At 56.6% G+C, this 13,419-nt stretch overlaps 1 protein-coding gene across 2 annotated transcripts in view; it reads right to left on the minus strand.

The window, feature by feature from the left end:
* Window positions 1–13,419, minus strand: part of ACOT7 (acyl-CoA thioesterase 7) — a 100,733-nt gene that overhangs the window by 23,885 nt on the left and 63,429 nt on the right. For both annotated transcript variants that reach the window (XM_030326732.1, XM_030326726.1), the window contains exon 7: window positions 4,229–4,345. In XM_030326732.1, coding sequence (XP_030182592.1) covers window positions 4,229–4,345 — 117 coding nt within the window. The remainder of the gene's footprint in view (window positions 1–4,228; window positions 4,346–13,419) is intronic.

The following is a 13,419-nucleotide window of genomic DNA, read 5'->3' on the forward strand; positions in this document are numbered from 1 at the left end:
CTTTGCATCCCAAAGCATTTTCTAGGCTATCCCTCACTTCCCACCCAAGAGTCTGGGGACGTGGCTTCTGCACAACACAGCTCCAGCTTCAGGCTTTCCTGCCCACGGCTTCCCAGACCATGGCATCAAAGGTAACGATGTTCCTCTTTGACTTCCCTTCACAGCTGCCTTGGCATTCTAACGTCTCAACTTAAACAAAAAAAATATCAGCAATGGAGCAAGGGACCCTATAAAAATAAGTCCCGGGGACCGCTTTTAGACGCCTGACCTCCAGAACCGTAAGAGAGGGCGCAAACCTTCTAAGCCACTGGTTCTGTGGTGAGACATTACAGCAGCTGCAGGGAGCTCACAAACAGGCCGCGTGCCTGGCTGGCAACGTGTCGACAATTCTGGGCTTTTCTCCACTGCGTCAGATCAACCTTCAGAGGGTGGGGGACGCCCCTCCCGGGGGCGGGGGCGGCCTCTTACAGCTGTGTCCTCCAGGGCTGTGCGTCGCAGAGATGCGCGGTGGCACGGCCCCGGGGGCTGGGCGCTGGCTGTGGACAGCGGCCACACTGTGACCACAGGCCTGGGATGTCCACCGGCTCCGTCGCCTACATGCGCCTTTTCTGTGAAATATCAGTACTTAAAAAATGGTCCTTGGGGGCACCTGGGTGGCCGAGCCCCGTTAAGTGTCCGACTCTTAGTTTTGGCTCAGGTCCTGATCTCAGGGTACACGAGATCGAGGCCCGCGTCAGGCTCTGCGCTGACATCGCAGAGACTGCTTGGGATTCCCTCTCCCTCTCTCTCTGCCCCTCCCTGCTTACTCTCTCTCTCTCTCTCTCTCTCTCTCTCTCAAAATAAAATAAACTTAAAAAAAAAATAGTCCTTATGCTGATCTCATTTCACACTCGACTCAGGAACGAGTTAGTTCAATGCCCAAGAAGAAGGAGGGCAGTTCCACGTTCTGCACTATAGCGTTGCCATTTTGTCATTTCCACACGTCTGGGTCTTGGGCCTGACCCCACCTCCTGCCACGCATGGGAACGTCGCTGGTCCCTCCTCGGTGCCCCCATGCCGGAGAAGCGTGGGGCCTCAATTCTGTTCCGGGGGGGGCTGCCCTCAGGTGTCAGGTCCCCGGGCTGTGTGCCGACTTTACCGCCGTCTCTCGCAAGGGAAGGACTCACATTCATGTGGGGAAAGGGGTAGCGTGGGGCACAGATTTTACCCACCTCACCATTCTGTGAAAGGGGAAGTGAGCTAGCATCTACCCGGAACCAAGCTGTTAGGAGAGAAAGCATTGTAACGGGCCGAACAGTGGCACCCCAAAAGGTAAGTCCATTCAGAACCTCACAATGTGACCTTGCTGGGAATAAGGGTCTTTGCAGATGCCCCAGAGTCAAGGATCTCAGGATGAAATCCTCCTGGATTCTCTGGGTGAGCCTCACATCCTGAGACAAGAGTCATCAGAAGAGAACAGGCAGAAGAGAGAGGCCACGTGATGGTGGAGGCAGAGGTACAGTGATGTGGCCATGAGCCACAAGCCACCAGAGGCTGGAAGGGTCCTCTCTTAGCCCCTCCGGAGGGGCCCTGCCCACACCAGGACTGGGGACTTGGGGCCTCCAGACTGTGAGAGAGTGAACGTCTGCTGTTTGAAGCCCCAGGTCTGTGGTCCCTTGTGGTGCAGCCCTGGGACACACACAGCGCTGTGCAGAGCACTGAACTCCGCCCCGGCCCTGGCCGTGGTGCAGAGGGCTGGGTCCCACGCTGCCGGCCGGCCTGGCTCTCCCGGCCCCCTCCTGGTAGGGCGGAGGAGATGTTGGATCACGGACAGCAGGAGCTTGGAGGCTGAGCTAGAGCCCCACAGGTTTGGACTTCACGGGAATCTCAGGTTTGCATCAGAAAATCAACGCAGAACGAGCGGGAATGTCAGTCTTCGGTCCCCCTCAGTGAGCTCCTGGCACCCCTGGATTGCCTACAGCCAGCAGGGCCCCCCCAGCCTCACGCTGCATGTCCCCAGAAAGGAGCAAAGAACGTGGGAGGACGGGAGCCCATGACAGTGGCCGCACCTGCAGCGAGCTCGGCCCCATGGAACTGAAGACAACACGCGCCCATTCCGTCCCTGAAGCGGGTGTGGCCCTGAGCTGTCAGGACGGAGACCTTGCCTGGGAACGTCGCTGTGGGCTCTCCCACAGAGGAGCCCACAGCTTCACACGGGGACGTTCCTCCGGAAAACAACAGATAAGGTGTGACAGCGTCTAACAGCCCCTGGAGGACATTGGCACAGAAACAGACCAGACTCCATCACTGCTGGCTTGGCCCACAGTCCTTGACGCGCCAAATGAGACGTGACCCGAGAAAGCAGTGACCTGTCTGCTCCCCAGGGGTGGCACGGGCTCCAGGCCAGGGCTGGGACACCAGCCGGGGGCCCCGGACGGGGACTGTGGGGGCTCAGCACCCGAGGGTGCAGCCGGGCGAGCCCACGCGGCCCACCCCTCACTCTGCCCGCTGGAGGAAACCAGTCCAGAGGAGAATGTCCTGCCAGAAACTACAGTTTCTGAAAATGAAGACCGTTTTCTCTGCGTTTTGGAATAAGCGTATCTTTTTAGAAACGGAGAGTGTTCGTCAAGGCAACGCACACACGCGCTGCCCCAGCCGTTGCTACGTGAGTCCCGGAAAGCACTCTCTGCTCCAAGTAGAGCCCACGGTGTTCCCTGAAAATTGCTAATTCCTATGGACCAGACGCCAATCATTCTCCGTCCCCAAAAGTTAACCCTGGTCATATAAGAAGGGCCTGAGGGTGAAGATGTGGGCGGGGGGGGGGGTCAGCCTTCATTCTCTGGAGGCTTCCCCAGCTGTGGACCACATCTGCCGAGCGGGCTGATGCTGAGCAAACTGGCTGATTCTCTAGAAAAGCCTCTCTTCCTGGTCGGCGGTTCTCAAAGGGCACTCAGGAGACACTGACACTGTAAAGGTGTCTTCCACCGTGGATTTTGAAGCGGCATTCAACAATGGGGTTCTGGTTGCAGGGAGGAGTTCTCGAGAGAGGGAGGCACGGCCGCACACCACACCCGCGGCCCACGGAGGACAAGCCAAGACAGGCAAGGCCGCTCGCCTGGGGTAAATTCTAACAGGGCACTGGGGTCTCTGTGGCCGACACCTATCAGTTACGAAGGGATTCTGCAGAGGAGAGAGAGCGGCACCGCAGACCTTTTCCTTCCCCTCAGAGCACCCAAATCCAACTCAGCTATGCTTAACGTGCTCCTGGCATGTAGGGCGGGCACGTGCCGCCCCTGCCCCCCTCCCCCATTCCAGGACGTTCACTCGCTTGCCGTGTTCTGCGGGACAGAGCGTGGCCGTGCTGGCCCAGGGCCCTCCAGGGTCAGTGAGGCCTGGGGGGGGGGGGGGCATGACAAGCACTGTTTCGCTCGCTCGGCGGCGTGCCTGTCATCACCCCCCACCCCCACCCAGGACCGGTCTGACCCGACAGCTCTCCCCGCGAGGCTGCAGTCACAGCAGAGGGCTGATCCAGCATCAATGCCAGGCTCTCGCAGCCCTGCAGCCAAGGGCTACATTTCTGGGGCACGGAGCCTCACCTCGGAAGACAACACACACTGAAATCACCATGTCTCGGGAGGGGACGGCCACTCCACACCTGCAGCAGCAACGCGGGACGAGCGAGATGAGCCGGCCCTGTCTCCTGTGGTGGCAAACGCACACGGAGACAGCAGGTGCCGTCTGGGTGGCGGCCGAGTCGCTGGGCCTGGGGACAGGACGAACCCCAGCTGTCCCGGGTGGTACAGGCGGACTGGCCCAGGACTGCGGTCCCTGGGCTTCTCGGCGCGGATCCCGCCACTACTTACATCAAGGGTTATTCCAACGCCAGAGGAAACGTGCACAGTGGCGTAAACTCTGCTGGCAACCGTCACCAGGACTGTGCACATAAGATGATCAGAGGGCTCCGTTCGCAGAGCATTTTCGGAAGATGGGTTCACGGTGCGCTTGAGTAGGATTAGGGCCCCCAACACGAGTTATAAATAAGTCTATCAGATTGAAAAGTCAAACGAGCAAATCCTAGCCTCACGGATGCAACTACAGGAACAAAGCACAAAACTCTGGCTTCCTGTCTCTCATGGCAAATGGGCAGACACCAGGGCGCTGGCGACACGGGGCACGAACCAAAAGCGAACCGGCAGAGGGAGCCCGACAGCCAAAGGCCACCTGCCTTCCGTCAGCAGAGTCCCGTTACCTTTTCTGATCTTGTCGTGAAAGTTAATGGCGTCCACAGAAGCGGTGACTATGTTGGTCTTGCAGTGACGTGCGGCCACGATCCCAGCCACCTCGTCCATGAGCTTCATGGTGACACCTGCATGGAGAATGGCCACATGGCAGATGAGACGGGGGGAGGCTACTTCCCACCCCGGGAACAAGTCATAAGAGACAAAGCCCTCCCGCTACCCACGGGCAGGGCCCGCAGCCGGCGCTGGGCCGGGCCGGGGGTGCACGATTGGGGCATGTTGAGCTCATGATGTAAACCCGGCTTCCTTGGGAGCTCTTGAAAATCACCACAGCTGATGGCCTAGGCCGCTGACAAAACGACGATCCCTTCTCTACCCTCTACAGAGATCACATTCCTTCGGGAAGGTTTTGTTACCAAATCCACCAGGATGGCCGCACCCAAAGCCAGATGCCAAGTGAGAACGTGGAGAAATCAGGACCCTCGCGTATCGCTGATGGGGATGGAAAGAGCGTAGCTGCTTTGGAAACAGCCAGGAGTTTCTCAAAAGGCTGACAAGAGTCACCATACGACGCAGCAATTCCACTCCCAGGCATGCACCCAAGAGAACTCAAGGCTCGCGTTCTCACAAAAGCTTGTACGCGGATTCCGTGACAGCATTACTCACAACAGCTCAGATGTGCATCAGCTGATGACCGGATGAAGACAATGTGGCACATCCGTAGGATGGAATATTATCCAGCAAGAAAAACAACCCGAGCCCGGACCCGCACTACATCACAGAGGAGCTTTGAAAACGTGACGCCGAGTGAAAGAAGCCGTCCCAAAAGACCAGATGTTGTAGGATTCCCTTTACAAGAAAGGTCCAGAATGGGCAAATCCAGAGAGGCAGAAAACGGATTAACGTTTGCCTAGGGCTGGTGGATCGGGGGGGAGGCGGGGAGGGACTGTTAATGGGTATGGAGCTCCTCTTTGGGGGGATGAAAATGTTCTAGAATTGACTGTGGTTTGGTTGTGTAGCTGGGAACACACTGAAAATCAACGACTTGTAACTGCGGAGTTGTATGGCATGTGAATTCTCAATAAAGCTGTTACGTAAAATAAACAAGAAAAGCAGGCTCACAGAAGGTCAAGCTGTCTTCAAAACCTCAGGCTGCAGACATTTGCTCACTGCCATGCTTTAACTTGCCGGGATCAAGACTGCACAGCCGCTAGTCTCCCCATCCCCAGCTCTTGCCCCACCCCCCGTACGATACATCATATTTATTTCATACTTAAACATTGATTTTTTTTTATTTTGAGAGAGAGAGAGAGAGAGAGAGAGAGAGCAGGGAAGGGGCAGAGAGAGAGGGAGAGAAAGAATCCCAAGCAGGCTCCATGCCGTCAGTGCAGAGGTCGATGGGGGGCTCGATCCCACGACCCTGAGATCACGACCTGAGCCGAAATTAAGAGTCAGATGCTTAACCCGCTGAGCCGCCCAGGCGCCCCCTATTTAAACATTTAAACCGTGTCTTGTCTTAGGCTGAGCTACAGGACATTGCCAAGAGTCAACCATTTTTGACCTACAAAAGCAGCACAGTGGTATCTATCAGAAATCCTAGAAGGCTATGTACATTCACCCTAGGATACAGAACGCCTTCTAAAAACCCGGAGAGAGGCAGAAAACAGACTCTATCCCACTCACGAAAGCCAGGCTCACAGGGGAAGCATGTTTAGGGTAAGGCTTACAGACTCGGATGCCAGTGGGGTCAGGCAGGCGATGTGGGGAGGGGAGGAGGCCGCTGCCCAGACCCGCCTACTGCCTCCCACCCCCAGGAATGAGGGGCCCATGCTACCAGCCTCCTGATGTTTCCAGGCAAGACTCAAACCCACACATTTATGAAGAATCTACCAATTTTTAAACATTGGTGACTAATTAAAACTCTCTTTACTGTGTGGGGAAAACAAAATACGATATAACTAAAAAGAATAGAAGTCCCTTCCGTACTGGACCAGAGGCCTCGCACCAACACAGACGACGCTACTTAAAAGGAACGTGGGAGGCAGAGAGGGGCCCTCTGCCTGGGAGAGGAAAACCTGGGGTCCCGTATACTCTTCTCTCCACGCCTGTACATATTTGAGCATTTCCAGAACACAAAGGTTTCAAAAAATCCATTAGTGTTCCAGATGAAAAACAATGCTTTTATTACCAGCAGTTTTTAAAAGAAGGTACTGCTACATGATGGTAATGATGAACGGCCGTGAGGAGCGGAGACTGAGCTGCGGCCTGCCATTTTAAAGGTGCCTTCAGAGATAACCGGTGCATCGATCTGGTCAGTCCGAGCAGGAAGGCATTGGCAGCCTCGTTTTTCAAATGAACAACAGACGCTAGACACACATTGGTCCGACGCCAAAGACTGCAGACAGAACGCTGGGGAAACGGCTCTTTTGAGAGGAAAGAACTGCCAGCACCAGGTTTTATCTCCAGGCGACTGGGGGGGGGGGTGCTCCGGCAAGGCCAGGGAGCCTCAGGCCTTCGAGCAGCTCGGCTCGCAGGTCTGAGACAAGGGGTCATACTTTGCTTTGCAAGGAGCCTCCGCTGGGTGGAGTTAGTATCGGACACGGACACAGGCGCCTCCCCTAAGCCCACCCCGAGGCTCTGGGGCTTTCCTACCCATCCCAGGGGCCTCGGCGAAGGTGGGGCAAGCCCAGGCGTCCCCAGCCCAGCACTCCAAGGAGGGAAAACACAACACGGCACCCGGGGAAGTCACCGTGCTTCTCAGCATGGACCGCGTCCCTTGGGGGGGGGGGGGAATCACTCAGCCTCTGCGTGAACCGAACTGCAGTGTGAGTGTGGCCCTGCACGGTGGTTCAGACGGCCTGGGACTGACTGCCCCATCACCCCTGCCTGGTGGGGACCCCGGGAGGGCAGACGGCCCTCTGAGTCCCGGGTTCGGCTACCGCAGGAACAAGAGGCGACGACATCTTCACGCTGGACGAGCCCCATGCTGCCCGGCAAAGCAGCTACCACTACGAGACGCAGGACTAGTGAAGGTCTGTGAAACTCAACACCTACCTAATTGGAGACTTTTTAGAGATCTGAGGTCTGAAAGAGACACAGAAAAGGAAAGAGAAGTGAAATGTCCCAGAATGTCAGGAAACGGAGTGAGAATCACACACTTTGCTCAGGGGACAAGGGTGGAGTCCAAGTGACAGCATCCCCTCACATGTGCGAACCACAGAGGGCACCGAAGCAGGTCTGAGACCCACGGACCGCCTCCTGACATGGTGTGGCTTTGGGGTGTGCACGCGTGCACGTGCGTGTACGTGTGGGAACGTATGCACATGGGGGAGGAGCGTGTATGTGCACGCGTGTGCAGGAGTTTACACATGTGTGGGCAGGAGTGTCTGGGAGTATGTGTGTGTGTGTGTGCATGTGTGTTCAGTTTTGCGGAGGGAGAGCCCACAGACCGAGTTCTCCTGGGTCGGTTTGCCTCACAAAGAATTGAGCTGTTCCGGGGCGCCTGGGGGGCTCAGTCGGCTAGGTGTCCGACTTCGGCTCAGGTCATGATCTCGCGGTCTGTGGGTTCAAGCCCCACGTCGGGCTCTGTGCTGACGGCTCACAGCCTGGAGGCTGCTCCGGGTTCTGGTTCCAGAGAGGGAGCTCTCTCTCTCTGCCCCTTCCCCACTCATGCTCTGTCTCAAAAACAAATAAACATTAAAAAAAAAAAAAAGAAAGAATAGAGCTGTTCCAACAGCTGGACAAGGGGCCCTGCTCCCTGGTTTTGAATCCAGAAGGCATTTTTCCATAGACTTACTCTAAGTACAATAAGTAAACCTTCCTTGAGCAGCCAACAAAAGCTCATTCAATGTGAAGTATTATTGAGAGAGGCTGTACACACCATGAAACACCAGGGTACCGGCAAAAATTTACACTCAGAAAATGCCGATCCCGGAGTCTAGGAAGAGTTGGACCCAAAAACGGTGAAGAGACAAGGTCCTGGCAGAAACTGGGGCGGGGGCACCTGGGGCATTTTAACTAGGAGATTTCAGACGTCTGTAACAGAACGTGTATTATGTGTGGCTGTCCTTTTCTCAGATGGCGCCACCGCCGGGGTCCTCCTGAGGAGCCAGGGACGAGGAGGATTTTTTGGGAGGAAACGGAGGAGGAGACACCGAAGTCTGGCACGGGAGGTGGGAATAGAGCAGAGAAGAAACAACGATGGCGGCAGCAAGCAGCCCCCGCTCAGCACGCCGCAGTCCAACGGGCTGGGTCGGCCCTGGAGGGAGCCAACTCTGTTTTGCTCCCTGGTAAGCCCTCCGTAAATACTGAGCGCAGGAATGAATGAATGAACACCGACGCTCCCTGGACAGCAGCCCTGTGAGGTAGGCACATCATGGCCGCCAATTTTCGAAAGACACAGCACTCGCTTGGGGTAGAGTGGGGACCAGCCCCTGGTCACGGGGTGCCAGAGGCCACGCCGCGCTGCCTCTCGATCCAGGACCTGCAACCCTGAGATTTGAGGCGGCATTCCCAACCGAGGCGGGATACGGAGAGAGAGCAAGACCATGGTGACAGGTGGGGGTGGCAGTAAAATTAGCGGGTGTGGGTGTGGAAGGTCTCGAGACCAGAGCTGCCAGCCGTGAGCCACCAGGCAGTGGCATCAACTTCAGGGTCTGAGGGGCGGGGAGGATGGTAGGGAGGTGGGAAAGGCAGGGTCTGAACTGGAAGTATGTCTGGAATGCAGGAAGTACCCACAACCAACTTCTCGCTTATGAGTCCAGAAAAGCAGAAGCCGTTAAGAATAAAAGAATAAATGGACAAAGGACGTACTCAGCTCCTTCAAACTGGGCTTTGGCCCAGTTTGCAGGTAGAGATTCCCCAAGTGACTTCGCGGTTATTCAAAATATTGCAGGATCCAGGGGCGCCTGGGTGGCTCAGTCGGTCAAGGGTCCGACTTCGGCTCAGGTCATGATCTCACGGTTCGTGGGTTCGAGCCCCGTGTCGGGCTCTGTGCCGATGGCTCAGAGCCTGGAGCCTGTTTCCGATTCTGAGTCTCCCTCTCTCTCTGCCCCTCCCCCACTTCTGCGCTCTCTCTCTCTCTCTCTTTCTGTCTCCCAAAAATAAATAAAATGTAAAAAAAAAAAAAAAATTAAAAAAAAAAATATTGCAGAATCCAGAGCATGTGTTGACCAGGAGAGGCTCCGAGCCTGGCACAGACTCCGGAGAAAGACAGGAGCAGCTGGCTGACCTCCTGCTCCCAGATGCCCCTGTCAGCCCCCAAGCTGCATCCCCAGACCATCTGTATCACATGTGACATGGAGGCCAGCACCAGGTGGGGACGTGCCTGACAGTGTCCCCGCCCAATTCGGAACCTGGTGTAGAGTGCTCAGGAAAGGGTCATGTTGAATGAATGAATGAATGAATGAACGAATGAACGAATGAACGAAGGATCGCCAGCTACGGATCACATTCAACTCAAGGACACTGCTCCAGTCGGAGCCGTAGGGTCCGTATTTGGGTAACAGTCTGGTCCACCGTCACTCGCTGCTGAGACCACAAGGGCCTGCTTATCTGGTCCAGAGCCAGCTGTGTCAGGGGATCTGTCAGATAAGGCTGGTCTTCAAAACTACCTGCTACGTCTGCTGAGGGTGACATTTAAAAAGATAGCCTCCCCCTGACCCCAAGAGCTAGCATACAAATCTGAGCTGGGACAGCTGCAAACCTCACACAGAATGCTGGCATTTTATAGCCAAGGCCGCTCATGGATGGAGTCCACAGATTCTAGGACCCAGATTGGGGCACAGGCATGGTGGCAGCACGCGTGTCTCTTAGGAGATTGTGCCCCAAATTGGGGGTTCAACCCAGGTACCGGGAACAGTGACTCACAGAGGCAGTGGGCAGTCAGGGTGGGCAGCAATACCCACACTGCAGGACAGGTCTGCTCTGCAGGGGACAGCCGAGGGGGGCGGCAGGGTCCAAGCTCCGGGAAGGCTGTCACCTGGACCAACTCTGCCCACGTCCGTCAACCCATGCCTCTAAGGGAGGCCACGGCAGGCTCGACAAGAAGGGACGGCGAGGCAGACTCTAGGGCTCACTACATGGAAAAGCTCTGTCCACAGCTCAAGGGGTTGGCCTTGAAAAGAGAGGTCTCCTGGTGCCCACAGCGTTCGAGGGAAGCGTGGCATCAGAGCTGGAGGCAGAAAGGTCTGCCAGAGAAGACAGGCCTCGCTGGCAACCTGCCCGCGGCTCCTGGCAGCCCCCAGCGTCTCTGTTCTTACAAATGCATACTTCAGCCACTCCCAGACAAGGCAAGGATGCCGTGGTCCTTTGGGGTCCTGCGTGTCAAGTGACTTCTGGTGTCCACTTAGAGGGAAGAGAGCTGATCTCGTAAGAGTCGAGATTGTAATAAGATGTTGATTTCAAGCTGCCTGTCCCCTCTTCCTGGTGGGGTGAGGAACAGCCCTGGACACAGCACTGAGCGGGGCTGGTTCTGGGACATTCTCGTTACCTGCTGCTAAGGCAAAATGATGAGGTCACGTGGGCCGTGCAGAGAGAAGATCACGAAAGGCCTCATCCCGTCCTGATACGTTTGCAAGGCCTGTTTCCACAAAACTCAGTATCTATGATGGAAGACGCCATAGGTCACAAGCCATGTGTCCACTGAGAAAAGTACATTTTGTTAAAACCAAACAATACCCTCCCCGGTGGAAACCCCCCTGACCAGTTCGCGACTGGTGTCCCCCTAACTTTGCTACTGGGCCCTCAGTCTGGCCAGAGGAGCCAAAGCCACCAGCCGTCCTTGACACTGTCACCACCTCCTGTTCACTCTTCAACACTTAAACTCCCAAGTGCCCGAGCCTTCCCCAAAGTGCCTCTGCCCAGGGTCCCACTGGAAAAGCTTGTCAATGTCTTCCCATTTAGGTACAAGAGGTGCTCCCGGTGATGGGAAAATCGCTCTGGCAAATTACAGTCTGTCATGTGCTATCCTCATCACCCAAGCTTCGCCATTTAAAAAATGACAACAAAATTGTAGACGTGCTGTCCTTGGACTCCACATCCATTGCAGGAATCACGGGAAGGCAGAGAATGAGACCCGCTCGGCCCCCAACATACAGATAAACATCGGGTACCGGAGATATTTTTGAATCTAACATTTAACTGCTCAAGGGTTTTTCAAGTATCGACAGCGTGTCGGCTGGCTTAAAAATAGAGGCTTAAATTTATTTTCCCAGGCCCGACTGGCGGACTGGGTCACGCTCGCCTACAAACCCGCAGCAGCCGTGAGCAGCTCAGCGCCCAGAGCCACTGCCTGCGCTGTGGGTGGCGATTTGAGATGCCCCCGTTTCTATATTTAATCCCAACTGACGGAGTGTGGGTGCCAGCCTCCTATATTAAGAAAACAATAGTAAGTTCATCCTATTTTCACTGGCCCACCCCCAGTAACGGCAAGGGGTTATTCTGAGAGCCCGTGGGGTGACAGCCTCCTGAGACGGTCTGGCTTCTCCCTCCCAGGTTCCCAATGTACCTGTGGTCATCTCTGTGAACCAGGGCCAGGGCCAGGGGACTATTCAATGAGGTAATTAATAAGGATTCTTTTTGGCAACTGACCCACGAGGTGGTAAGGATGGGTTTCTGATGCCAAAATGTCAAAAGCGGGAGCTCTGGCGGGGGCCTCAGACATAGCCCAGGAGCATCCCAGACCCAGGGAGTCAGGAGAAAGGGCTGCCCGGCCATGCTTTACCCCTCACCCTCGGTGTCAGGGGACTCGAGAAGGTCACAAGCGAATGCGCCTCCTGCCGTTTGAGAGTCGACGCTTCCCTGTTCTGAACAAGGCAGCAGGGAAAGTGGGGCAGGCGGACTCCTGCCCCAACAGCCAAGGGAGACTGGGGATAAGGTGGCGGTCCTGCGCATAAATCCCCTCGGTGCTCCCCACTTCGGGAAGGGCAGGCCGAGGCCTGGAGTCCACGCAGGGCAAGGTCGCGCACCAGTGCGGGGTCGGTTTCCTCAAAGGAAACACTCAAGTCGGGGTGAAGGGCTGCAGAGCTGGGAGCCTTGTCAGGTCAGAGCCATGCTCAAGATACTGAACAGGAAAGCCACTGTTAGGGGATATCCGCGCCCCTAGTGATGCAGCGAAACAGGAAGCGGAAGTTAATTAATCTGGCACCAGAGACAGAAGATCCCAGTGCACTGGCAGAGGGGAGCATTCTGCCGCTGTGCGGCTGACCGGGTTTCTCCAGCAAAACGCTCTCACTTCCGGAAGAAAAGCGGGACCGCCGGCCAGCCACACACGTCTCCCAGGCTGGAGGAGGCCACCGAGAGGGCCAGGCGGCCGGAGGAGACCCGTCCCCGGGGTGGGCGTCAGCAGGGTCCTCACCACCGCCAGCCCCGGACGGCAGGAGCGGCACCCGGGGTCTCCTGCCCCGCTCCCCACGGCCGCCTGCCTGGACACAAAGCTGCTCTCTGCGGCTTCGGACGCCGAGAACGACTTTCGCAAAACCAAAGATTCTTAGAAAGTGAGAACGGGGAGGAATGCGGCCATCGCCGGCACACCGGTTGGCCGCATGATGACGAAACTGAGACCCAAACCCGCATTCGCGTGCTCACGTCGGGGCCCCACGAGGCCGGTTCCCCAAGAGTCGGAAACGTGCCTCACTCCTCTCTTTTCTCCCTCCTCCCCAGCCAAGGCCTCGACACACTGTCTGCCACGCAGCAGGGGCTCCAGTTAAATGAGGCCACAAAACTGGAAAGGAGCATCTGTGCCTTATTCTGGATTTTGCAGTGAAATCAATTCCTCCCACAGGTGCTGTTTCCCAATGGAAACCAAGCGGTAAGAGCATCCGGGCGGGAGGCCTCCTCCCGCACCTCGTCTCCCAGATGTCCTCTGCTTGGGCCACCAGGCTTCTCCCTGCCCGTGTACCACCCACCTCCCTCCCTTCTGCCTTCTCCCTTAGGTGCCAGCTAAGCTGTGTGGTCCCCCAGCCTTGGGACCCCCGGGAGCCACGCGTGGCCCCTTGGCTGCCTGATGTTTGTGTGGCGTGTACGAGATCTGTCTCCTGCCGCTTCAGGCGGGCGGCGTCGGCGTGGTGCTCTGCCGAGACCCTGGACCTCACACCCCCTCCCGCGCTCCTCCTGCGGGGCCGCCTCTGCTGCCGTGCTGTGGCCCTGCTTCCCGCACAGGGGCCCCTCCGTTCTTTCCAGTTCACTCTGCACCTTGCAGGTC

Source organism: Lynx canadensis, chromosome C1 (assembly GCF_007474595.2).
Source record: "Lynx canadensis isolate LIC74 chromosome C1, mLynCan4.pri.v2, whole genome shotgun sequence".
In the NCBI taxonomy this organism is placed as follows: domain Eukaryota; kingdom Metazoa; phylum Chordata; class Mammalia; order Carnivora; family Felidae; genus Lynx; species Lynx canadensis.